Source organism: Helianthus annuus, chromosome 14 (genome assembly GCF_002127325.2).
Source record: "Helianthus annuus cultivar XRQ/B chromosome 14, HanXRQr2.0-SUNRISE, whole genome shotgun sequence".
Taxonomy (NCBI): Eukaryota; Viridiplantae; Streptophyta; class Magnoliopsida; order Asterales; family Asteraceae; genus Helianthus; species Helianthus annuus.
Genome location: NC_035446.2, coordinates 42,663,685 through 42,688,404, shown reverse-complemented (window position 1 = coordinate 42,688,404; position 24,720 = coordinate 42,663,685). Strand labels below are relative to the sequence as shown.

Here is a 24,720-nt window from a genome sequence, read left to right as displayed (position 1 = left end):
TCTTGCTCTTCACCTTTCCTCAGATTTCTTTCAGTCCGGGTAAGATTTCATCCTAAATCTTGTACTTTCTTGATCTATACACATTTCTACACCTTTCTATCTTTCAAATCTTAACTTTTAACCGTGAAACTATCAAGATTCAAGCATTCTAGGATGATGTCATCATGGTGTTCTTGAAGAACTTTATGTTTTGGCCTCAATCCACCAAGAATAGCTTGGATCTAACCGATTTCCACATAAACAAACAAAGATCTACCACAGATCTAAACATATTCACGGTGGAAAAGATTGAAAGATGGATTTTCCAACTTTCTTTCAACTCTTTTACACTCAATGCCTTCAAACCGGTAGAAACGGAGCTTGAACCCACTCACTAATCACTCTAGTAGTTGTGCGGTTGGAGATTCGGGATTCTATCCACGAGGTTCACCGATTTCGGGTTAAACGTCAAACTACCGTTCCGAACAGTTCACCGGCCGGACTTGGGTGATTCCTGTCCGAGCAGGGGAAACAAGTAAGAACGAAGGTTCCATGGTTCAGCTCGCTGTCAAAATACCTCGATATAACGTCAAGCAATCAGAACAACCAAGTGTTAGATGAACAGGCCGACCAGGTCAGGATGCTGACCGATCGGACAGGCAGTTCGAACGAACAGCCCAACCGATCAGACATGTCAGCCGATCGGCTAGCACATGGTCCCACACTTTAACAATTTCATGAAGTCTAGTATTGAACGAAGTGCTGTTCGATCGAAGTACGGTTTGATTTGAATTACTCTTTGGATCATGAGATACTATGCTTCAACATTTAATCGATTTTCAACTCGTTCGACGTATTGGAGTGCCACCCGATCGAACATGCCGTCCGATCAGGTGACATCCTACTGAGGACTTATTACTGAAGTACCTAAGCAATCGAACGACCCGTTCGATCGATCGACCTGAAAGGTAAGGACACTTCAATGTTCTCGAATACTACAACGAAAACTTTAAAAGGACAAGCCATCATACACAAACATATCCTACACAAAGGAAGAAACAATCCACTCGAACAGTCCAACCGATCGAGCCCACCGGCCGACCGAACAGGCTGTCTGAACGGACTGTCAAACCGAACGAACAGCCCGTCCGATCGAACCTACCGTTCGATCGACCAGGCTGTTCGACCCATCAACACTTGTATTCGTTTTACGCGTTACTCATCGTTATGCTATCGAACTATTCAGGCTAACCCTACTCTCAAGCGCTCCCTTCAATCCATCAACCGCTGTGAGTATACTCGATCCCTTTTTGATTTTAGCACTTTTGGGTGTTACATACGTTACTTATACGAAATCACATCGAACACACTACTCAATCATTTAAAACGCTAACCGTTACCGCATGTATTACGTGACTAAATGAATGCTTGTTGTTATGTTTACACGTGGAATGCTGTCTACCTGCCTTAACGACGATAGTACTATAGTTTGGACTCAGCACCCGTTCACACGGGGGTTGTTAAGGACAATTACTTGCATGGATTACGGTGGTAATCATGTATTGCGAATTGCCTCAGGCAGTCAACCCGCAGTCATTGGTATCGATAGATCCATGTCGATAATTAACATGCTTCGTTTTCCTCTGTGTACGTGCTGGTTATGCGTAAACTATTTCGAACTCTATTATGCTATTATCAAACTTGTATGCTCACCTTTACATTTTATGTATTGACTTTATTTTAACGTATGTGGCAGGCAATTAGGATGCTTATCTGCTAGGAAGGCGAGCTTAGAATAAGCGTCTAGAGCATAGTTGTCTGTAGATCTTGCAGATCGAGTCTCTAGAAGCATTTGAACAATTTTTTTATATTTAAAATCTGAGTTGTCGGAACAGAATATTTGACTTGATGTTATCTATAATAATTTGTTTGCTATTTGAGGTACGGTATGGGACGTATTATATAAATTGAATAGTGATAATAATTGTTATGGAAACTTCTGGACAATCTGTTTTGCTCAGTGCCATGCCCTGATGATTCCGCCATCGGTTGGGGTGTGACATGGGTGAAGTGTGAGAGAGGTGGTGTGCCAAGGGATGAGTTGCAAGAGCTCCAAGCACTCCTATTTATAGGCTGAACAGAAGCTTGGGCACGGCCCCGTGGTGTCTATCCAAGTCTCTCTCTTCATTAATTGCAATTCGCAATTTCATTAAATGCGTCTGCAACAGTTGACCACGCCCCCATGTCCGCTGAGCACAGCCCCGTGGTGGGCAGTAGAAGCTTCTACCACTGTGTCTTTTCTGCTGACACTTGGGCACGCCCCCGTGCTGTTCAGTCTTCTGTCTTCTTGTTTTGCTTTGGGAAGGTGCTGTCGGGAGGTCGGGCATGCCACGTTTGTTCCTTTTCTTGTATTTATGTTAGATTTAGCTGTATTTTTGCTTCTTTTGTTCATTTGAGCTCATTTAATCCTGAAAATACAAAAGTAAGACAAAAGCACACTTTTTCCAACATTAGTACTAAAAAAGGGGTAGTTTTGTGCCACAATTGATGTAATTTATATGTTGCATTTTGTGTACATCAAATACCCCCACACTTGAATCATTGCTTGTCCTCAAGCAAAACTCTTTATAATGTGGCCTTTTCACTCCCAAATGGAATGGGTAGAAGAGAAGGTTTTTGGACTTGTGATAGAGTGTCGGGATTTCCAAGATTCTTTATTTAAGTTGTATTTTTATTTATTTACAATCCTATTCGTCATGATTTATTAAAAACGTTTCATAAGATAAATTACTAGAAAAATAAAACTAACTAAAATGCTGAACGGGTACTGAGTCCAAACTATAGTACTATCGTCGTTAAGGCATGTAGACAGCATTCCATGTGTAAACATAACAAGAAGCATTCATTAAGTCACGTATAACATGCGGTAACGATTAGCGTTTAAAATATTGTGTAGTGTGTTCGATGTGATTTCGTATAAGTAACGTATGTAACACCCAAAAGTGCATAAAGCAAAAAGGGATCGAGTATACTCACAGCGGTTGATGGATTGAAGGGAGCGCTTGAGAGTAAGGTTAGCCTGAATAGTTCGATAGTATAACGATAAGCAATGCGTAAAACGGAAACAAGTGTCGATGGATCGGACAGCTGGTCGATCGGACGGTAGTCCGATCGGACGGCTGGCCGTGTGGTTGACAGTCCGTTCGGACAGTTGTCCGGTCGGACGGGGGTCCGATTGGATGGCTGTTCGAGTGGATTGTCTCTTCCTTTGAGAAGGATGTGTTTGTGTATGATGGTTTGACTTTTGAAGTTTTCGTTGTAGCATTTGAAAACCTTGAAGTATCTTTGCCTTTCAGGTCGGTCGATCGGACGATCGTTCGATCGGTCGGCGACCCGATCGGCTAGGTACCTTAGTGTAAACAAGTTCTCAACAGAAGGCACTCGATCGGACAGTAGTTCGATCGGGTGGCATTTCCGTGCATCGAACATGTTGAAAAGTCGATTAAGTGTTGAAGTCAAGTATCTCATGATCCGAAGAGTAATCCAATCGGACGGTAGTCCGATCGGTTAGCCGTTCGTTCGATACCCAACTTTAAACAAATTGATTAAGTGTGGGACCATGTGCTAGCCGATCGGCTGGCCAGTCGATCGGCTGACTGTCTGATCGGCTGGCTGTCCGTTCGGACAGCAATCCGATCGGTCAGCACCCTGACCTGGTCGGCCTGTTCGTCTAACACTTGGTTGTTCTGATTGTTTGTCGTTTTATCGAGGTATTTTGACAACGAGTCAAACAACAGAAACCTCGTCTTTACTTGGTTCTCCTGTTCGGACAGGAATCACCCAAATCCGGTTGGTGAACGGTTCGAGGCGGTGTTTAACGTTTAACCCGAAATCGGTGAACCTCGTCGATAGATTCCGGATCTTGAGTCACGCAACCACCGAAATGGTTAGTAAGTCGGCACAAGCTCCGTTTCTATCGGTTTTGGAGGTATTGAGTGTAAAAGAGTTGAAACAAAGTTGGAAAACCATCTTTCAATCCCTTTTACCGTGATTATGTTTAGATCTGTGAAGGATCTTTGTTTGTTTATGTGAAAATCAGTTAGATCCAAGTTATTCTTGATGGATTGAGGCCAAAACATGAAGTTCTTCAAGAATACCACGATGACATCATCCTAGAACACTTGAATCTTGATGATTTCACGGTTAAAAGTTAAGAATTAAAAGATAGAAAGGCGTAGGAGTGCGTGTAGATCAAGAAAGTACAAGATTTAGGACGAAATCTTACCGGAATCGAGATAAATCTGAGAAAAAGTGAGCTGAGCGTGCTGGTCGGACAGAGGTTTCCAAAAGTAGAAAGTTTGACAATGACAGGGGTATTTATAGGATGCCAAAGAGGTAAAGGCTGACCTATTAAGGCTGGCCGATCGGTCAGGCAGCACGATCGGTCAACCTGTCCGATCGGACAGCAGTTCGATCGGCTGGCTGTTCGATCGGCTAGTAACCTGATCGATCAGCTGCCTGATTTGAGTGTTCGGCGCGATGATTTTTGATATTTTGATTTCGATTGCAAGCGATGTGAGTGCGATAGAGTTTCCTATTCAAATTACTTTTAATCCCAACTATTATATCAACATACAAGTGTCCCTATTTCGTATTCGGTTTGCGATTGCGATTCGATTGATTACCACACATAACATAAAGAAACATGCACAAGTAACACATAAGGCACACACACGTATAACAGTAACCTAAAATGCGTATATTCGAGTTTGCGAGCGCGATGATGATTAGATTAGTTCTATTTGCGTTTAATTAACTTTATCGCATTGTTACTTCCTATTATTCACAGTCGTAAAGCGGTTCGTATTGAGAAATATACTTCGATTACTTAGATTGTAATTAATTACTCCACATAATACAACTAACGTAAAACATAAAATAGATTAACTACAGTCAAAGAAGTCAAACAGGGATTGAGCAAGGAGAGACAGATTGCTATTAACGATCTTTTCCTCCTTTGACTTCAATCTTGACTTTGACTTTGAATTTCGAAACACTGGGGTGTTACAATTACAAAAATTTTTCGGATGTCCGAATATGTTCAGAACGTAAGATATGCGCGTAAATGCAAACTTATGCACTTTTTGACGCTTTTAGTCCCTATTGATCAAATAAGCACTTTTTCGCATAATGAACCCTCAAAGCTTATTTCTGAGCTATGTAAAGGATATTTAGGGTATGTTTAGCTTATAATAAAGTTTCGAAATGTTTTTTTCTATACGAATCGGCATACTTTCGCAGTTTGTCGTAAATAGTCCCTGTGATCGAAAAACTTGTTTTCGACACATCAAACCCTTTAAAACTTATTTCTAAGTTATGTAAAGGTTATTTAAGGTATGTTAAGCCTATGTCACTGTTCCAGAGTGTTTGTCGCGTTAAACTGATTACGTTTACGCATCAATTTGCGTATAACTTTCCAGAAAGTGATTTAAAGCTTGAAATCGAACAAGAATTGACATGTGCAATTGTCTCATGTATTTATACAAATCCCAATAAGGAAACACAAGATTTCATTGGATTCGTATTTGTACGATGGTCGAAATGGCACAAATGTCACAATACGTGTGCCCAATATCGATATTACGATAATGATAGACAATCCCCGTGCCGACGCCGGAACCGGTTCGGTTCGGTTTGGTTTGTCACCGTACTATTTTGATTAAAACTCTTTTTCAACAAAGTTTAATAGAAGCGCTGATAAAAACATATTAAACACAATTACATATTCAAATTTTAATAAAAATAAACATGCTAGTTATCGAAAGAAAATCAAACTAAATAAACTAAATAAGTTAAAAATGTATTTTTTTTCTAAGTATAAATAAAAGGTGAAAATAGAAATTAAAAAGAAGTAAATGTAATAACATGAAATTTTGATTTTACTATTCACCGAGAGTTTAAATTGACAAAGTTTATATAGATGTACCGATAAAAACATATTAAACACAATCACATATTTAAATTTTAACAAATTAAAAACGCGAGTTATCGAAAGAAAATTAAACTAAGTGAGTTAAAAATGTATATTTTTTAAAGTATAAATAAAAAGTTAAAATGGAAATTAAAAAGATTAATATAATAACTTGAAAAATTGGTTTTAATATTCATCGAGAGTTTAAATTGATATGTATAAAATAAAATATAATAATAGAATAAAATTGGACTTGAAAGAAATAATGTCTTGTTTTCTAATTGTGAATAAGAAGACTTGAATCCAAAACTTAGAATCAGTTATAATGTGAATAAGAAGACTTGACTCCAAAACTTAGAATCAGTTATAATAATATAATTAAGATCTTTACATTCCTTTTGTTTTTTATCTAATAAATATAACCTACATGATTAAAAGTACGACTTAGTACTAGTAGTAATAGTAAATGTATAAATACTTGTATCCGTAGATAAATGATATAATTAGTGACTTATACGTAGTAATAGTAAATGTATAATGTATAATTACTTATATACGTAGATAAATGATATGTATAATCACTTGTATACGTAGATACATTGATATACTTGGTGACTCATATAAGTTTTGTTGTAGTTAAGCCAATTTTTTCACAAAAAGTTGTAATTGTCCTATATATTGTCCTATATATTAATAAATGAAGCAAAGGAACAGTAAACTACAGTATAATAAAATACTATATTAGTTTTTTTTATACTTTTATTATCTTAATATTATAATAATTGTTATCTCTTTTACTTTTTACGTCTGATAAGCTTGGTGTTAACCAGTACTTACATCGAAAATACCGGTTCGTTATTAGTACATGAAGGTAAAACCAGCACCAGCCTGGTACATAAAACGCCAAAAGTCGGTACCGGATTGAGTTTGATAATCTTTTAGTTCGAGAAATTTGGTACTGCTACCCAGTACCATTTGCTCATCCCTGATCACCGGTACCGTACGAACACCAACAGTATCGTACAACTTTTTTTTAGTTTCAGGGGTAGGGATTAGCTCGGTGTTAATTGATACCGAATCGGTATTGGTGCCGAAAATACCGGTTACGATATCGTACAACTTTTTTTAGCTTCAGGGATAGGGATGAGCTCGGTGCCAACTGATACCGAATCGGTATTGGTGCCGAAAATACCGGTTACGATATCGGTATATGAAGGTAAAAACCGGTAGCGAACCGGTACTAGGAACGCCAAACGTCAGTACCGAATTGGTACTTAGGATCTTTCGGTTCAGGAAATTCGGTACCAGTACCCATTACTATTTGCTCATCTCTGACTACGGGCTTCTACCGAACAACATCATTACCATACAACTTTTTTAGTTGATTTTCTTTCGGTTATTTTTTAGTGTTTTTTTCTATATTTTATTTTTATTTTTGTCAGTGCTTCCGTATGCAACGCGCTCGTAATGATTTCAAACACATATAAACACATACTAAATAACAAAAGAAGTTCGCCGCAACGAGGCGACGTTTTTTATCACTAGTGTCTATAATATGAGACAGGAAACATATTGTTAGTCTTGTTATAAGTGTTAGATCTCACGACCATTATCCGACGCAAGATTAACACAAAAAATTATTTCTAGAAAAAGAGAGCAATCAATTATTAAATAAAATTAACTAATTGCTTGCTCCCTTTCTTAAAAGAAGTTTTATAAGGCAATGACGGTTACGATATTTGCTTATGCCTAAATACATTTGTAACTTGTGTGGATCATCTTAGGCGACCATGTGACGCTACACTATATATATATTTTTTTTGAACGACCACTATATATAAATATAGTGACCAGCCAGAGGCTGAAAAACAAAGTTTCAAAACATAAAACAAATAGTCATACAAAAATATTGAAATCTAACCAACTATTCTAATCCATCACGGCACCTGAAGCTCTGCTCTTGACCCAAATAAAAGTCTCCTCCTCGATAAATAACAGACCACAACTGCTTTCCGCCATAACTTCCTTACATTTCTAATGGCTCCAACAAAGGTCTAACTCTTAGAAACAAACATATAACCAAAGGGGGTGTATGTGTCACACATAACAGCCATATAATAATACTCCCAAATGCGATATATAGTCAGCATTGTCATGTAATAATAAAATAAATAAACATCACGTCTCAAAGAATATGACGTGCCGTTGACGTGTGTTAACGTGGCGTTGATAAAGCCTCTGTGTGACGTACCGTTAACGTGGTGTTGATAAAGTCCCTTCCACACCTTTCAGCCTAATGGCTCCAACGAACAAAGATATAACTCTAACCAAAGGGGGTTTATGTGTCACACATAACAGCCATATAAATATAATACTCCCACATGAGATATATATAGTCTTAACATGGTCAGCATTGTCATGTAATAAAATAAATAAATAAATAAATATCATGTCTCAAAGAATGTGACCCTAACTCCACAAAATGTTAAAATTTCCCCCCATAAAAACCATCGCCTCCACACTCACTCTGCGTCGCTCTTCATTTATCCTCCTAAACCCTCCTCAAACCTCCTCCCGCTCTTACGCCACCGTAACCGCCGCCATGGGGGACGATTCCGGCATGGACGCCGTCCAGAGACGCCTCATGTTTGACGATGAGTAAGTTTCTGTTTAACTTCAATCGGTTTTCCGAATTTTTTTTTCGATTACTCGATTAGGTTTTTTTTTTTTATTTTTTTTTTATTTTTCCGTTTCAATTTTAGTTAGCGTGGATTTATGATCATGAGTTTCTGATGTTGATTGATGATCGTGAATTGTTTAGGTCTTTGTTTCATCAACTTTGCACCGATTGATCGGATCTGTTTTCGTTTAATCAATTAGGTGTTTTACGGATTTTGTGTTTTTTGAAGTTAGTTAGAGTTGATTAGGTAACCGTCATTTAGTTGATCGTCTCGTCGTTTGGTTGAGAGGCTAATGGTTTTAAAAGAGTTTATGTTGATTGATTCCGATATAGCTTCAACGGATTTTGTGTTTTTTGAAGTTAGTTAGAGTTGATTAGGTAACCGTTTAACCGGAGACATCTGTAGCGGATCTGCAGATGTGTCAGAACTCAGATGATAGTTGATATGAGTTACTTTGGATGGGAGGTCGGATTCATAAATATTTTAGATATAATTAAGTAATTTGGTTGACGGATCAAGAAGAGGCTCTCTCAGAGGGTTGATTTCATTGTATACATATTTTTTTTTTTGAATCAGTCAATATTGTGTTGCTCGTTAGTAATTAGAGTGCACACTATAGCTTCTCCGATAGTGATTGACAACGGGCAAATAAATTTAAATACATATATGTGCTCATGCCAATTGTGGTTTTGTACAAAGAATTTGAATGAATAGATGGTTCATGTAATAAAATTCTCACAAAATAAAGTTATTATGAGCCGTTCAATGAGCAAACAGCAACTAATGAAGTTATAAAGATGTTTGTTGACGATAGGATCTTGATCCTGTTATATCACATATGAAGTTATGAATATTTATTTAATATTAAGTCTTGTCTTGATTTACATATGAAAAGATAACACACATATGTTAAGTTTTGTGTTTTGAACTAATCGCTTGTGTGGGCCCCGTCAATTCCCTTGTGTTTCCAAGGGCCCTGAGAAGTTATGAATATTTATTTAATATCAAGTCTTGTCTTGATTTACATATAAAAAGATAACACACGTATGTTAAGTTTTTTGTTTTGGGGCCCCGTCAATTCCCTTGTGTTTCAAAGGGTCCTGATTGATTTAATCAACAACAGTGAGGGATTTCCCTCTTTATGTGAAAGCTGGTATTTTTTTCTACAGAAATTATTTTGTCTTTGTTTATGTGCTCCTAAATTGGTATCTTGGTTCTCTGCCAAAGGCTCCAAGACACTTTAAATGAATATATCTAGACTCATAAATGTTGAAGGGATGTCATCAGGATTTTTGTAAACATAAGTTGGAAATAAAACTTGTTACATACACAATGACAGGAGTCCGGGACATCTTCATATAAAAGTTCAAGTTCAATGTTTTCATTTGAGTTACAATTTACTAGATCTTAGATTTGATATACGTTCTTTAATGAGACCATTACAGTTTTTGGTATCTTAATTTTTTGCAGATGCATATTGCTGGATGAGAACGACAACGTGGTTGGGCATGATACCAAATACAACTGTAAGAATGATTATGTATCTATGTTGTTCTATTTTATGAACAAACTGAAAATGTTGACACTTTAATGCCTGGACCTTATCTAAGCTAGGGAATTAAATAATATACAGAAACTTGCTCAATATTAGGATATATATGTATATAGTAATAGTAATATACACACACATATATATATATTTTTGTAAGAAATGCTTCTTCTATTAAATGTTTAATATTTCTTTCTAAACTTGAATAACATGGTGAATAATACATTAATGTGAAGATGTAAATTTCTATCCATTATGAACATAAGACAACCAAATATGTAAGAATTATCTCAACTTAAGATTCCATACAATTTTAAAACAAATATGAAATAATTTTCTTTATAACCCATCATTGGATAACAAATATGGATTCGTACATTGAATGCTAATAGGGTGAATTTTACGATACATGTAAGAAGCACTTATGTTTTATTGCATTATGGAGCTCCCCCTATTTGTTTATTTGTTAACTTATGTAAAAATGGTAATTGCGGGTTCTTTTGTATGCTTGCAATGTCAATACAGTAATAGATTTCTATAAGATTTTTGCCAATTATTTGTGGCATTATGATAGATACCCAAATTGGATGATTTGACTACTAGAAATAAAAACAGAAACAACCCAGTACGAGAAGGGCACTCTGCAATTACAAACTCTAAATTAGGGATGAGCAAATGGTACCGGTTCGGAACCGGTACTGAATTTCCCGAACCGACTTGATTAATCGGTACTGACATTTAGCATTTGTATTTATCGAATTTTACCTTCAAATGCTGGTCAGTACCGGTACCGAATCGTCCGGGTTTTCTCAGTACCGCCGTTTTTTGGGATTTTCGGTACCGATATTTTTGTTACCGGTTGGTAGCGAGCTCATCCTACTCTAAATACCAATTTTCATAATTAAAAAGCTACCTAATCTGACACATCAAACAAATATAAATAAAACAAAAGACAAAGTTGCTGTCCCACTAACACTAAACCCACTATCTGCAAATCGTATCACATTATCACTATTACATATTCATTAGAGGATTTCATTGTCCGGTTCGGGTGTTTTGCCGGAATTTATTGGCCAAACCGGTAACTACATTTTGGAACACGACAAACCAAATCGTCTTCGTTGACTGGCTCGGCCACTTAACGGTTTGGTTTTGGTGTTTGGGCCCTTTTTGAACTCCAAACTGCTTCAGTTTTGACAGTTCATTAGGTTTCAACAGTTCATAAACACCCCTAATATTCTATATATTGTATATTGTATATATTAATTTCTAACAGACTAATGAATAGTGACTATTTTGTCACTTAATGGTTTTTTTATTGTTTTCCGAGTAAACCTCTTAACTTTCAACATTAACATTTACAGCCCCTCAACGTTTTAAAAACTTTGTAAAATGTCATTTTTATTTCCTCGAGTTTTACGTGCTTATCTTTATATACGTGCCAGTATAAATACAAGTTGGTTTACGTTTCGATGTAAACTTTTTTCTTTCGTGAATTTGCAGGCCACTTATGGGAGAAGATTGAAAAAGGTAACATGCTGCACAGAGCATTCAGCGTATTTCTGTTCAATTCAAAATACGAGTTACTCCTTCAGGTAGATTACTTTACTCTTTTTTTTTTTTTTTTTGTGTAAATTCTTTTTTTGTTTTCATGACTAAACTTTGTTGCACGTGGTGGTGTACTTGCAGCAACGGTCTGCAACCAAGGTGACATTCCCTTTGGTATGGACCAACACCTGTTGCAGCCATCCACTCTACCGAGAATCCGAGCTTATTCCTGAAAACTGTCTTGGTATTGCCAAAAGTTCCATAATCATCTACCTACTACATATTTTGAATTTTTATAGGAATGGAAATAGAGATGCATGCTGATTTGTTTGGATTCAGGTGTGAGAAATGCTGCACAGAGGAAGCTGTTGGATGAACTCGGCATCCCTGCTGAAGACGTTCCGGTTGATCAGTTTACTCCTTTGAGTCGCATGCTCTACAAGGCTCCATCTGATGGAAAGTGGGGAGAACATGAACGTAATCATCTTTCTTACCATATTTCTTTAGATTGAGTTATTTTTCCCGTCTATTATAGTAATTCATTAGGACTACTTTTAGATGTGCCAAATTACGGGTGTGAATTGTGTCGAGTTGATCGTTGAACCCGCCCGTATAGTTATTGTGTCAAAGAAGACATCAACCCTAATCTGTGTACACTTTAGATTGAGTAATCCGAACACGGCCCTTAGACCATTTATCTAAACGAGTTAAAGGTGTTGTAATCAAGTAGTAATGTGTTAAAACGGGCTGGTGGGTTGACTTGTTTAGTTAAACAGGTTAAACATGCCAACTCTCACAACCCATTAAATCAAACATGTCAACCCGAACATGAACCTTTTATTAAATAGGTTAGATATGACAAGATCAAAATTACTAGAACATTTTACAAAATTACTTTACAAGATTAAAATTACTCTACAGTATCATTTGTAAAGTAATTTTGATAATTACCCTACAAGCAGATAATTACAAAAATGCCACCGCGTGTTTTTGTCCTTTTCATGCTATTCGTACGTTTAGTACGTTAAAGTTATTTGTACGGGACTTTACTCTATAGTTGTATGGGTTGATTTGACCCCGAAACACTTTCCAAGATCGAAAACCAACTAACGTTCTGACATACATTTTCAGTTGACTACCTACTCTTCATTGTGCGAGACGTTGCTGTGAACCCAAACCCAGATGAAGTGGCGGATATCAAGTATGTGAACCAAGAACAGCTGAAAGAGTTGCTAAGGAAGGCAGATGCGGGCGAGGAGGGCTTGAAGTTGTCTCCATGGTTCAGGTTAGTGGTTGACAACTTCTTGTTCAAGTGGTGGGATCATGTTAAAAAGGGTACACTCCCTGAAGCAATTGATATGAAAACCATCCATAAGTTGATGTAAACCGCACCTGTTCATTCAGATCGGGGCTAATAATTCAGGTTTGCTATCAATTGTCGTTTCTTTTAAGAAGTTTAGTCTCTATCTGAGCATGTCGATTGTTGTATGTTACATTAAGATTTTGGGTTGTTTGAAGAGTGTAATAACGAACCATTGATGGTTCGAAACTTGGAATTTGCTTTCGACATGTGATTTTTATATATTTTTAACTTTAAACAACAGGTGTTCACAGTCTGGTTTAGCTGGTTTTAGTGAAAATCTTAATTCTATCTAGAAAACCACAACCTAGACCAATTACCGGCTTAGCCGTTGAAACAATTTAGTCGACTTTAGACTATACGTACTGGGGCGCGAGACCAAGCCATAGCGCCGATATGGCGCCTAGCACACCGCCCCCAGGGGCGCTATGAACCAAAAAAAAAAAAACAGCGTTATGTTTATCGCGGCGCGAGGAATTGAATTATTTTAAATTTTGACCGTTATCAAACGGTCATATATTAAAAAAAAAAATCAATTTTTTTTTATTTTTAACACCATAAATAACCTCATATTCTTCCACTTTTTTTACAACTCAAACCATTCTCCTTCTCATTCTCTATATATTTTTAAAAAAACTAGTCTCACTTTATAAAAAATGGGTTCCCCGTCGGAAGAGTCTTTCACCGAAATTTACCGAAGATATTTTTCGCCCGACGAAGACGCGGCCGAGGAAGAAGCGGTTACGAGTGCATGTACTTTTGTGCTACAAACATTTGAGCACATTCGGCCACCTCCCCCTCCACGACCCATCTTGCGACGCACCTATATCTTGCGAGATCGTGAAGCCGCGAACGAGCGTTTGATGAAAGACTATTTTGACGCGGCACCGGTTCACGGACCGAATGTTTTTAGACGACGTTTTCGGATGAGCCAAAGGTTATTTTTGCGCATTAACAATGACTTGGAAAATACGTACGATTTCTTTAAGCAAAGAATGGACGCACGAGGATATCTAGGCTTCACCTCAATTCAAAAGGTCACATCCGCCTTACGCGTATTAGCATACGGAAACACGTACGACATCAACGACGACTATTTGAAGATGGCGGAGAAAACAACCCGAGATACCTTGGAACATTTTTGCTATGGTAATTTTTTAATTGTCTTTTATTTATTTACTTTTATACATTTATTTTTTCGTAACTTTTAAATTATATTTTAGGAATATGCCAGTTATATGGAAAACGTTATTTGAGAAACCCCACTTGGAACGACCTTCAAAAAATATATGAGGTGCATCTAGAAAAGCATGGAATACCCGGCATGATTGGTAGCTTGGATTGTCGTCAATGGCGTTGGTATAATTGTCCAACCGCATGGCGAGGTCAACATACGCGGGGTGATCAAAAAGGGCCAACTTTGGTATTACAAGGTGTTGCGTCATACGACCTTTGGGTTTGGTCGGCCTTCTTTGGTGTAGCCGGGTGTTTTAACGATATTAATACGTTAGAGGCTTCACCATTAATCGAGGGCTACATTTCTGGAACTATACCAAAGGCCGGTTTCAATGCAAACGGGAACGATTACGAGCATGGCTACTACTTGGGCGATGGTATCTACCCCGAGTATTCGATTATTGTTAAAACGTTTTCTGAAACTTTCGATGAAAAAAGGAAGTATTTTAAAAAATTACAAGAGTCTTCGAGAAAGGACATCGAGAGGTGTTTTGGGGTTCTACAGCAACGATGGCATTTTATCAGGAATCCTTGTCGCATGTGGCATAAGGATAAAATACGAATGGCCATGTATGCTTGCATCATTTTGCATAATATGATCATTGAGGATGATGGAAAAGCGATATGCCAAAACTATATTCCCGAAGATTTGGTCGAACTACCCCAAGCGACAACGGAAGAGAGACTCGCAAATGCTCAACTACTGCGATCTAGAGAAATACATAACACGTTGAAGGCGGATTTGGTTGAGCATGCTTGGGCGATTCGCCCAATTCGATCAAACAATGATCACGACGAAGATTCCGAGGAAGAAGTGGGGGAGGAATTCGAAGACGGGAACTTTGAAGACGTAGGTTTAGATGCTGGAGAAAACGAAGAGGAAGGAGAGAACGAAGATGACACCGAAGAATAAATTTATTTTTTAGGTGTAATTTTTTTTTTTAGTGTAACTTTTTTTTTTAATTTTTAATGTAGTGTTTTTTATTTAATGAAATGTTTTTTTATTTTATAAAACTTATAAATTATTTAAAAAATAGAAAATTAAATTAATTGAGTAATGATTACACAGGGGCTTTATGACTACGGCCCCAAATTGCATAAAGCCCCATAAAGCCCCTTTGCTGACGTGGCATGCCACATGGCGCATAACGCCCCTTTGAGGGCTTTATGACTACACATGCCCTTAGCGATATATAAACACTTCAACGGTATAAAGTTAAAAGGTAAAGCTACCGCTATGTGGAGGTTACCTTATTTGGGTTACCATTTTCCCTAATCTAAAACAAGACAAAATAGATCTATTAATGGAATAATAATTCATAACAAAACAAATTGTTTTGGCTATCATCTAAAAGAAAGAGATTTAATCCAACTCTAAAAACATTCATAGTTTGTAAATTTCGATTTTAGGTTTACTTTTTCTATTTAACAAACCTAAACTATGCAAGTAACGATGGTCTGGATCGTATGTGGATGAACTGAGACACATGAAGCTCATTCTTAAACATCTAATGTTGATATTAGAGTAAACTTCTGTTTTGTTCCCTGTAGTTTGGTCACTTTAACGGTTGTACCCCAAACCTATAAAAATAGCCATTTTACTCTAATAGTTTGCTATGATTTTTCCATTTTGCTCCCTGTCTCTAACTCTATCCAAATTATCTATTATCTGAAAGGGCATTTTGGTAACTTCAAGTATATAACTAAGGGTATTTTAGTAACACTACAAATAAAAGATTATATTATATATAATAAATACAACAAAACTTCTCTCTCTTTGAACTCTCTCTTCTCTCTACACTCTCTCTGCATATAACAAAACCCTGGTCGCCGTCACCTCTAATCTCCAACAAATCTTTCACACCCTCAACCTCTTTCAATCACCACCTCACCCGACATCACTATCACCATTCACCATCACCCCAATCACCATCACCCCAATCACCATCAACCACCACCTACCTTACAAACCACCAATACCTTGAACCATACTGGAACAATGACCCAGACTCTTCCCTGTCTGAACCCTAATTTCATGTATAGCGGCAACAGATCTCTAATTGCAGATATGAACAAAAAACCTCACAAAAAACGAGATTGGTGGTACTGAGGTGAAGGGCATCATAGTCAAACACTTTGTTTGCAGCGGCGGCCTGATTTGCAGCGGCGGCCAGATCTGAACGGCGGTGTTAGATGTAAAGAGACAGAGACGTTGATGGTGGCGGTAATGGTGGCGGCGACGGATTATTGTGGTGGTAAGAGTGTGTGTGTGTGTGAGAGAGAGAGTTGTGGTGGTGGTGGCGGCGGCGGCGGATTATGGTGGCGGTAATGGTGGTGCTAATGGTGGTTGTGGGTGATGTTTGAAGGTGAGAGGTGATTGATGATAAATTGGGTGATGTTTGATATGTGTCTCTACATATATGAATAAATAGCAATGATTTTATCTTTTTATTTTTATTAGTTAACTCTTTTAGGAATTAGTAGTAGGTAATTAAATACTCAGATATAAAGTTACTGAAATACCTTTACTTTCAACTGAATGTTTTAAGTGAGTTAGAGCCTTGGAGCAAACTGTAGATAAAATCATAACATCCGGGAGTAAAATGACTATTTATAAAGGTTTGGGGCAAAATCGTTACAGTGACCAAACCATAGGGAGCAAAACGAAAGTTTACTTGATATTATTAGGACACAACTAGTGATCACCACAAGAAATGACATGTGACAAAGTGCTGAACGATTGCGCAGTGCCAAGTGAGTATAAAATGAAACACGAGCAAATCTGTACGCCTGCATGTGACGCAATGTGTATGGATTTGCTCGTCCACATGTTGTATTGGCAGTAAATACAATTAATATCCCTCCACCTACCGGCATATAACACTTTACTTAATCCAACAATATTTATATATCAGCCATCCCATCTAAGATGCATTGCAGTATGTTGGTATCCCCCAAATTGCACATCATGTGAGTGACACATGAAATCAAATGAATTTGTGTGTATAAATATCCTATATATCTTTAGGAGAGGGGTACTTTTTATCACCACTTTATCCCTCCCTATATATATGCACTTAATCTATACACAGTACATCAAAGCGATTTTCTTTGTTCTGATAAACTATTCCCCAAGGAGGAAATCAATGCACTAACATCATTCATATGGAAGAATAATGATTGCATAACATTGGGAATGTAGCGAAATGGTATAAACACAAATTTTGCTAAAATGCGTTACATGATCGAGTCATTCATGTCGTTCAGTTATGGCTAATTTGACTGTTGAAGTCTTTACCCTTAAAATCTAATATTTCTTTCAGTTGTTAATAATAATACCATATTTTAAAAGAGAGAAAATATTCTATAAGGATTCATTGTATAATCATAATCGAAGAAGAAACTATGACATATGTGGAATCATCACACCAATTTAGATATTTGAAATCAATGGTTATTGCTAAGGGGAAAGTTACTGTACAAATAAAGTTAACGTACTAAACGTACAAATAGCATGAAAAAGCAAAAAGCACACGGTGACATTTTTATAATTATCTGCTTGTAGGGTAATTATCAAAATTACTCTACAAATGATATTGTAGATTAATTTTGATCTTATAGAGTAATTTTGTAAAATGTTCTTCTAGAATAATTTTGATCTTGTAGTGTAATTATCAAAATTACACTACCCCCCCCCCCCACACACACACACAAACTAAAAGCTAAAAATTAACTAAACCATAAAGCTAAACCTCATAACTAAATGCTAACAAAATTACTCTACAAGATCAAAATTACTCTACATGATCATTTTACAAAATTACTCTACAAGATTAAAATTACCCTACAGGATCATTTGTAGAGTAATTTTGAATTGTATGTTGTTTGATAAACTTGCAGGGTAAATTTGATTCACTTGTAAAGTAAATTTGATAGAGTAATTTTGATGCACTTGTAGAGTATTTTGATAATTACCCTACAAGAACATTTTACAAAATTACTATACAAAAAATCAAAATTACTCTACAGGATCATTTGTAGAGTAATTTTGATAGTTACTGATAATTACGAAAATGCTGTATTGGTAAAAAATTACCGAAGAAATTAAGTGATCAAATTAGTTAAGTGAGGTAGTGTGCTAAAAAGTGTGTTGAAAATGTGTTGGTTAAGTTGTTTAGAAAAACAGTATTCAGGATACGGCTCACGATAGAGCTGTATCTGTGATCAAACAATGAGCAGAAAAGTAAAGGTTGACACGTGATGTACGAGGAAAGCCCTTGATCAATCTAGATCGCCGGCATAAAACCTCGGGAGCTGACAATCGCAGCTGCCTTGTTCTTCTTATTGCTTCAAACTTCAAGATACAGTGCAGGATATGATACGGATCAACTAAGTGTTACAATGAGATTTGAGTACAAGTGTTCGTGTGTAATGATTGCTAGAGACTAGAGAGCAAAGTGTGTGAAAGAGTGTATCTGACTTAATCTGATCCGATCAATCTGTTTATAGTAAAAAGAAAGCAACCAACTATCCTATTATTCCGGGATCCGGCGAATATTCCACATGTGAATGTTGTAATCCACATCTTCCGGCTTCAACGTCTTTCTCCCAACTGTTTTGTCTGAGTCTCAAGGAGAAGAAGTCCATCTGACCGTTAGCAAACCCCAGCTTTTAACCTGCACGTGGTTAATTCAATCAACCTCAGGATATCGCCCAGGATGTTAGCAATATCCCCGTCCAGTATCCTGGTCACAAATAAACAATTAGAAGCAGGATATTGATCAAGATATGTACGCTCAGAAAATGACCTATAACAATTGTCCCCAAATATATATGTTGGTATACCAATCCAACGGATATATTTTAAAAATTTTATCTCATAAATTAAAGCAATTAAACCTAGACGACGGTCAAAATCACATCATAACCTCCAACGCGCTTTTAACTCGATGGAGATCCATAATGCCCCTATATGTTCTCTCTTCTTGTTTGAAAAGCAGATATCTTCAACAGAGTCTCCAGGTAATCCCCTACTTCTTGTTCATCTTTTATCAATTTTTCTTTCATCTGCCATGGCCACCGGGACTCATTCCCAAACCGGTGAATCATCCGAGACTTTTACCCAACAGAATCTTCTGAAAAATCCCGAGAAAGAAGTCTGTGCCTTTGATAATGCAGACATTGCGGCTTTGAGAGCTTCCGGTGCTTTTCCTGATAACACAGTCTTTAGACCATTCGATCGGTCAATTCGATCGGATGTTTCTTCCACAGATTGGATTTGCTTTCCAGCATACCCTTTTTCACTGGGTCTTCGATACCCCTTTCCCGAGTTCATGATGCAATTCTTTCGGACCACCGGCATCTCTTTTGCTCAAAACATGCCCATGGTTTGGAGAGTATTAATCGTACTTAAGCAAATCAAAAACCTTCACTGTCCCGACCGTTGTATCGAGGACCTGCCAATCTCTTATCGCCTCCGGTCTCACGGTTCTAGCCGATTTTTGCTTTTTTCGACTTCCAACAAACCCCTTATTCTTAAAGCTACTAAAAATGAGGACGGATGGCAACACAAGTTCTTTTTCGTCAAACGAGTCTCCATTGCTGAGGGTGCCAGCCTTCCGGTGGAGTGGTTAACCACCGGTAGGGTCATAAATGTTCTTATGTACCCCTAGATTTTTATCCTTTGCTAATATCCTTCTTTTTGATTCTTATGCAGTAAACTTCAAGGAAGTAGCTCCCCCTACCGCTGAATCAGAGAAAAGAATCAATACTGTTTATCGATTACCTGCAATAGGTAGGAGTTTCACCACACACATCCCAAGTTCCAGTCAATACTCGTCATCTGAAATGTCTGGTAAGGACTACTTTTAGAATAGTTAGTTAGTATAGTTGTTAGGGGAGGATTTCTTAATGACCTGTGATCCTCAAGTGTTATCCTGTTTGGTGATCCTTACTTCTGTGACAATTAGTGATCCTCAGAAGTGCTTCAGGATCAGGATTATGGATCATCCTAAGGATCCTTATACTAATGATTGTTCACTTTGAATTCGGTGTTGTATTGCAGGAGTACCGGTGTGGACTTGGTCATGGCGATATTCCTGGAGCATATTCCCTTCAATTCTGCACGTGCTTGACCATTGTGAACGTTATGGAGAACGTGGGGAGAAGGCACGAAATGCGGACAGTTAGTTAGGCTAGATATTTTCTATTTTTAAAGGGGATAGCGAGCTATTTTTTAGAACACTTGGCTATTTTTTGGCTATACACACTCGTACAACTGCACTCATCAGCTCACGGCGAAACATTTAGCAATTTTCATACATTTCTACACGATACACAATAGTGATCCTTGTACCTAGCTCGCTATCATCCGAAGTTGTAAAAGAATTATTGTTTAATTTGAGTTGGTGATCGGTAGTTTCCATCACCCGAGGTTTTTTGTGCCGGAGATCATTCATTGATCAAGGGCTTTTTCCTCGTATAAATCTTTGTGTCACTTGTGCAATTCATTCCTGAGTGATCCTCATTGTTGTTTACCAATTCAAGCATCATACCCCGTAACAGAGAGTTTGGTTGCATTATCATTGTCTGATTTTTGACCAAAACAATAGTATAATAGAATGAAGAGTAATAATAATGTAAAACTTTTTCCTTTATGCAGCACCGGCTAAGATCCCGGAAGTCTTTGATCTCGACGAGTTGGACAGCTATTCTGACCAGGTTCAGATCAAGAAGGAACCCAATCCTAAGGCCACAGCCTCATCCAAACCCAGTGGTTCCAAAGCCATTGTCATCACCAAACCTTCGTCAACTACCAAGCCCCGGAGTTCCAGTTCTCGTAAAAGGAAAGAGCCCGATTCCCCCGTCATCTCTGACACTTTTCCCTATGAGAAGCACGGGTTCATCGAAGCTAGCGGGTTTATGACTTCCTTTCTTAACCAGGTTAGTATTCTCAAACCACATCCTGTAGCTTATATCATTTATAAAGATTTATCAAAATCAATACCTGTACTCTTACTTTCGCAGGGTCTTGAACGCCTGGTTCACCTATATCAAGAATCCTGCGGGCTTAACAAGACGCTTGAGTCCAAGTTGAAGGAAGCAGAAGTCACGATCTCCGATCAAGGCATGATTGCAGCTGCCAAATCTCGTCACTACGAGGAGAAGTTCAAGGCTATGAATCAAGAACACCAGACTGCTCTCAACAAAGCTACTCTTCAAGCCCAAGCCGATCTTGAAGCTGTCCACGCGCAACATGAACGGGATATGGTCAGCTACCAGGATAGCCTTAAGAGTTCCGTCGTCACTACTCTTCTCCAGGCCAGGCTGAAGATGGCCCGTGAAGCCAAAACATTAGGTTTTGAATGCCCTTCTTGAGACGTTGGTGCCTGGGAAACGAAGTTAAAGAATCTCGGCGGCATTTCTACCACACCTACTGCCGAAGGATCTTCCAAAATAGCTGAAAAAGCTAACGATGCTGAGAGGGATGTTGAGGCGGATCCTGAGACGGGTGCTGCTGAAATTACCGCGAACGCATATGGCATTGCCCCCTAAAACTTATTTCCTTTTGTTTGAACAATCTTATGTTTTATGAACAATTTTCATTTCCGTATTAAAACAATTTGATAGCCGAAGGTGGATGGGTCCTAGGTTTCAGGACGAAGCCTTTGGTTATCAACTAGTACCGTTTATTTCCAATATTTCATCTTTCATTTTTCTTGCTATCATTTCCTGTCTTTCTTATTACAGACCTTAGTTTTGCAAAATATACTCAGTGATGTATTATGAAAATAGAATTTCTAAAAATTCAATCACCTTTAAAGAAAATTAAAACATAGTCCATTTTTAAAACCTGTTTTGATGATACTTGTTTGATCAAAGTTTCAAACCAGTACCAGCTTCAGATATCTTAATCAAATATCCTGAAAAGTATTTCGAAAATGTATATTTTGAAGATATATTCCGACAAGTTATCCTAATCAGGATGTTTAACCTTTTGTCAAACATAGTATTGTCAAAAATTAGCATTTACAAAGGAAAGATCATACCAGGAATAGGGTATAATCCTATTCTCAAACTTCAATCCCTTCTTTCAATGAAGATGTCCCCTGTCTGAGACACTTAGTGTATTAGGTCCGAGCCTTATCCTTCGAGCTTTACACCGTTGCCTCAGTAGGAATGTCCCTTGTGTACAATGTCTTCAAATACTTAGAAATCTTCCGGATATCAGTTCCAATTATATAGACAATTTTTCCCGTTACAGGGGTAAAACCCAAGAATGTACTGGAGATAAATCCTTAGTATCCTGGGGATAATCCCAAATTCTCATGCGCTACAGGCGGGAGTGTATAAACTCCAAGATTTAGAAAGGTGAAAACCTTTAAACCTTAGAGAGTATGAAAATACCCTTTCATGAGAGAGGGTGATCAATCCTCATATACCTTTAGGATTCAGGATATAGCCAATAGTAACGAAATTGTCAGCCACTTTTACATGGACTGGTCCCGCCACCTTGAACTATTCCCGAATAACTTGCGCTCCAGGCGGGGTGTTTAAACCCAATTCGGATGAAAGGTGAATACCTTTAAACCTGTGAAGGGATCAGGATCCCTTATACGTGAGAGAGGGGTCCAATCCTCTAATCTTCCGAAGCATCCTGAGTGTGTATCCTGGAGCTACATCCTGAAGCATATACTGCAAAACATTTCAAAACTAAGGTGGGTGTTAGCTTGGCTAACACCCCTCCGATGCTTAAGTCAGTATTGGGTTTCAAAGAATAAATTAAACCAAACACAATTAAAAGAGATAGAATTCATACCCTCCTGAGTTAGAAATTAAATTCTAAACTCAGTTGAAATAAAGCTTAAGGTGTATAGCATTCCAAGATTTCGGCAGCATATCCCCCTCCATGTAACATTTGTGCTCAAAATCATTATGAACAGTTCAATTATCAATAAAACAATGTTATTTGATCCCAATGTTTGTTTGGTTGTGTTTTACATTTTTCATGTTTTGACTTTTGTTCGATTTTAAACTCTACATCACGTTCTGGAGAATTATACGCAAACTGGTGCGTAAACGTACTCAGTTTAATGCGACAAATACTCCGGAACATCAACATATACTCAACATACCTTAAATAACCTTTACATAACTTAGAAATAAGTTTTGAAGGCCTTGGTATGGCAAAAACAAGTTAATTCGCTTACAGGGACTAAACTTGACAAACTACGAAAGTATGCCAATTTGAACTGTAACAAACATTCCAGAACATGTCCATAAGTTAAACATACCATAAATATCCTTTACATAGCTTAGAAATAGGCTTTGAGGGGTTTGGTATGCTAAAACAAACTTTTGGATCATTCAGGGGCTAAAAGTGTCAAAAAGTGCACAAGTTTGCACTTTCGCGCATAACTTACGTTCTGAATACATCCGGACATCCAAAAATTTATGTAAGCATCTTTATATTATGCCTTAGTTTTTGGCATGAGAAAAATTCATTCGTTGCGCAATTTGGATCATTTTTCGCGCTTATGCGCATTCCGTCGTAATTAACCGAACATCGCGATCGTACGGCCAAACGAACCAACATCCGACATATTTTTGATCATGTTTCATGTCCACAATGTTTAGGCATCATTTTAGGGCCTTAAAGTTGGCTTTACGGGCCTTAGAAGTGTCGGAAATGGCTTAAACATGCAACAGGGACTAAAACTGCCATTTCTGAAACTTTGTACTGATCAGACATAGCCAGGCGGCCCGCCTGGGTTATGCCTGTATGCTGACGCAGGCCACGTGGCCCCTGCAGATGCAGAAACTTGTTTTCCTTGCAAAACTTGGCCTTTCAAACACTCCAAAGGGCAATGCCCTTTCACAATCTGTAGAGTTAAGGTCATTATAAGCCACCACAACATCTTGACAAGTGTATAGATGAGATCATGGCACGATATTCAAGAAACGATCCTAACGGCTTTACTTTTCCTATAAATACCTCCCCCCATTTGTGTTAAAACCCACAAAACTGATCAAAGAGCTCTAAGTTGATGCCATTGCTTCATACCTGAGCTCCTGGATCAAGTTTAGCTTTCGGGGACCCTTCGTAAGTGTTCTTTCGTTCTTTTAATCGCTTTCTAGTGCTAAAGTAAACTTTGTTTGACTTTCTGCGTTGACCAGCTTATGGTCAACACGAAGTTCGTTGGAACTTCATAACGTGAGCGTGATCACGATGGTTATAGTCCATAGTGACTATACCTACTGATTACCACGTTATCTAGGCTCAGTGACGAGTCGTAGTTTCGGCCAAAATGCGAATTCTTGTGTATTTTGTAACCAAACTACTCGTGAGCATCAAAGCCGTTTGTTTTGATGCCAAACCTGTTTTCTAAACTTAGTT

The 24,720-nt window shown here is 37.8% G+C and overlaps 2 protein-coding genes across 2 annotated transcripts; both read left to right on the top strand.

Annotated features, from left to right (window-relative positions):
• The first annotated feature begins 8,330 nt into the window (after positions 1-8,330).
• On the top strand, positions 8,331-13,329 carry LOC110935510 (isopentenyl-diphosphate Delta-isomerase I). Its single transcript, XM_022177890.2, has 6 exons — positions 8,331-8,608; positions 10,102-10,157; positions 11,684-11,775; positions 11,870-11,972; positions 12,068-12,205; positions 12,860-13,329. The coding sequence occupies exons 1-6, from the start codon at positions 8,433-8,435 to the stop codon at positions 13,111-13,113; spliced, it is 819 nt and encodes a 272-aa protein (XP_022033582.1). The 5' UTR covers positions 8,331-8,432; the 3' UTR covers positions 13,114-13,329.
• Positions 13,330-13,741: 412 nt separating this feature from the next.
• Positions 13,742-15,332, top strand: LOC118486428. The gene is made up of 2 exons (XM_035982860.1): positions 13,742-14,237; positions 14,312-15,332. The coding sequence occupies exons 1-2, from the start codon at positions 13,745-13,747 to the stop codon at positions 15,235-15,237; spliced, it is 1,419 nt and encodes a 472-aa protein (XP_035838753.1). The 5' UTR covers positions 13,742-13,744; the 3' UTR covers positions 15,238-15,332.
• The last annotated feature ends 9,388 nt before the right edge of the window (positions 15,333-24,720 follow it).

Bases quoted from the DNA above. Each gene is read 5' to 3' on its own strand.
- LOC110935510 (XM_022177890.2), top strand. From the start codon at position 8,433: ATGTTAAAATTTCCCCCCATAAAAACCATCGCCTCCACACTCACTCTG. The intron at 11,776-11,869 runs GTAGATTACTTT...GTGTACTTGCAG, and splicing joins AATACGAGTTACTCCTTCAG to CAACGGTCTGCAACCAAGGT. The intron at 12,206-12,859 runs GTAATCATCTTT...ATACATTTTCAG, and splicing joins AAAGTGGGGAGAACATGAAC to TTGACTACCTACTCTTCATT.
- LOC118486428 (XM_035982860.1), top strand. From the start codon at position 13,745: ATGGGTTCCCCGTCGGAAGAGTCTTTCACCGAAATTTACCGAAGATAT. The intron at 14,238-14,311 runs GTAATTTTTTAA...ATTATATTTTAG, and splicing joins CTTGGAACATTTTTGCTATG to GAATATGCCAGTTATATGGA.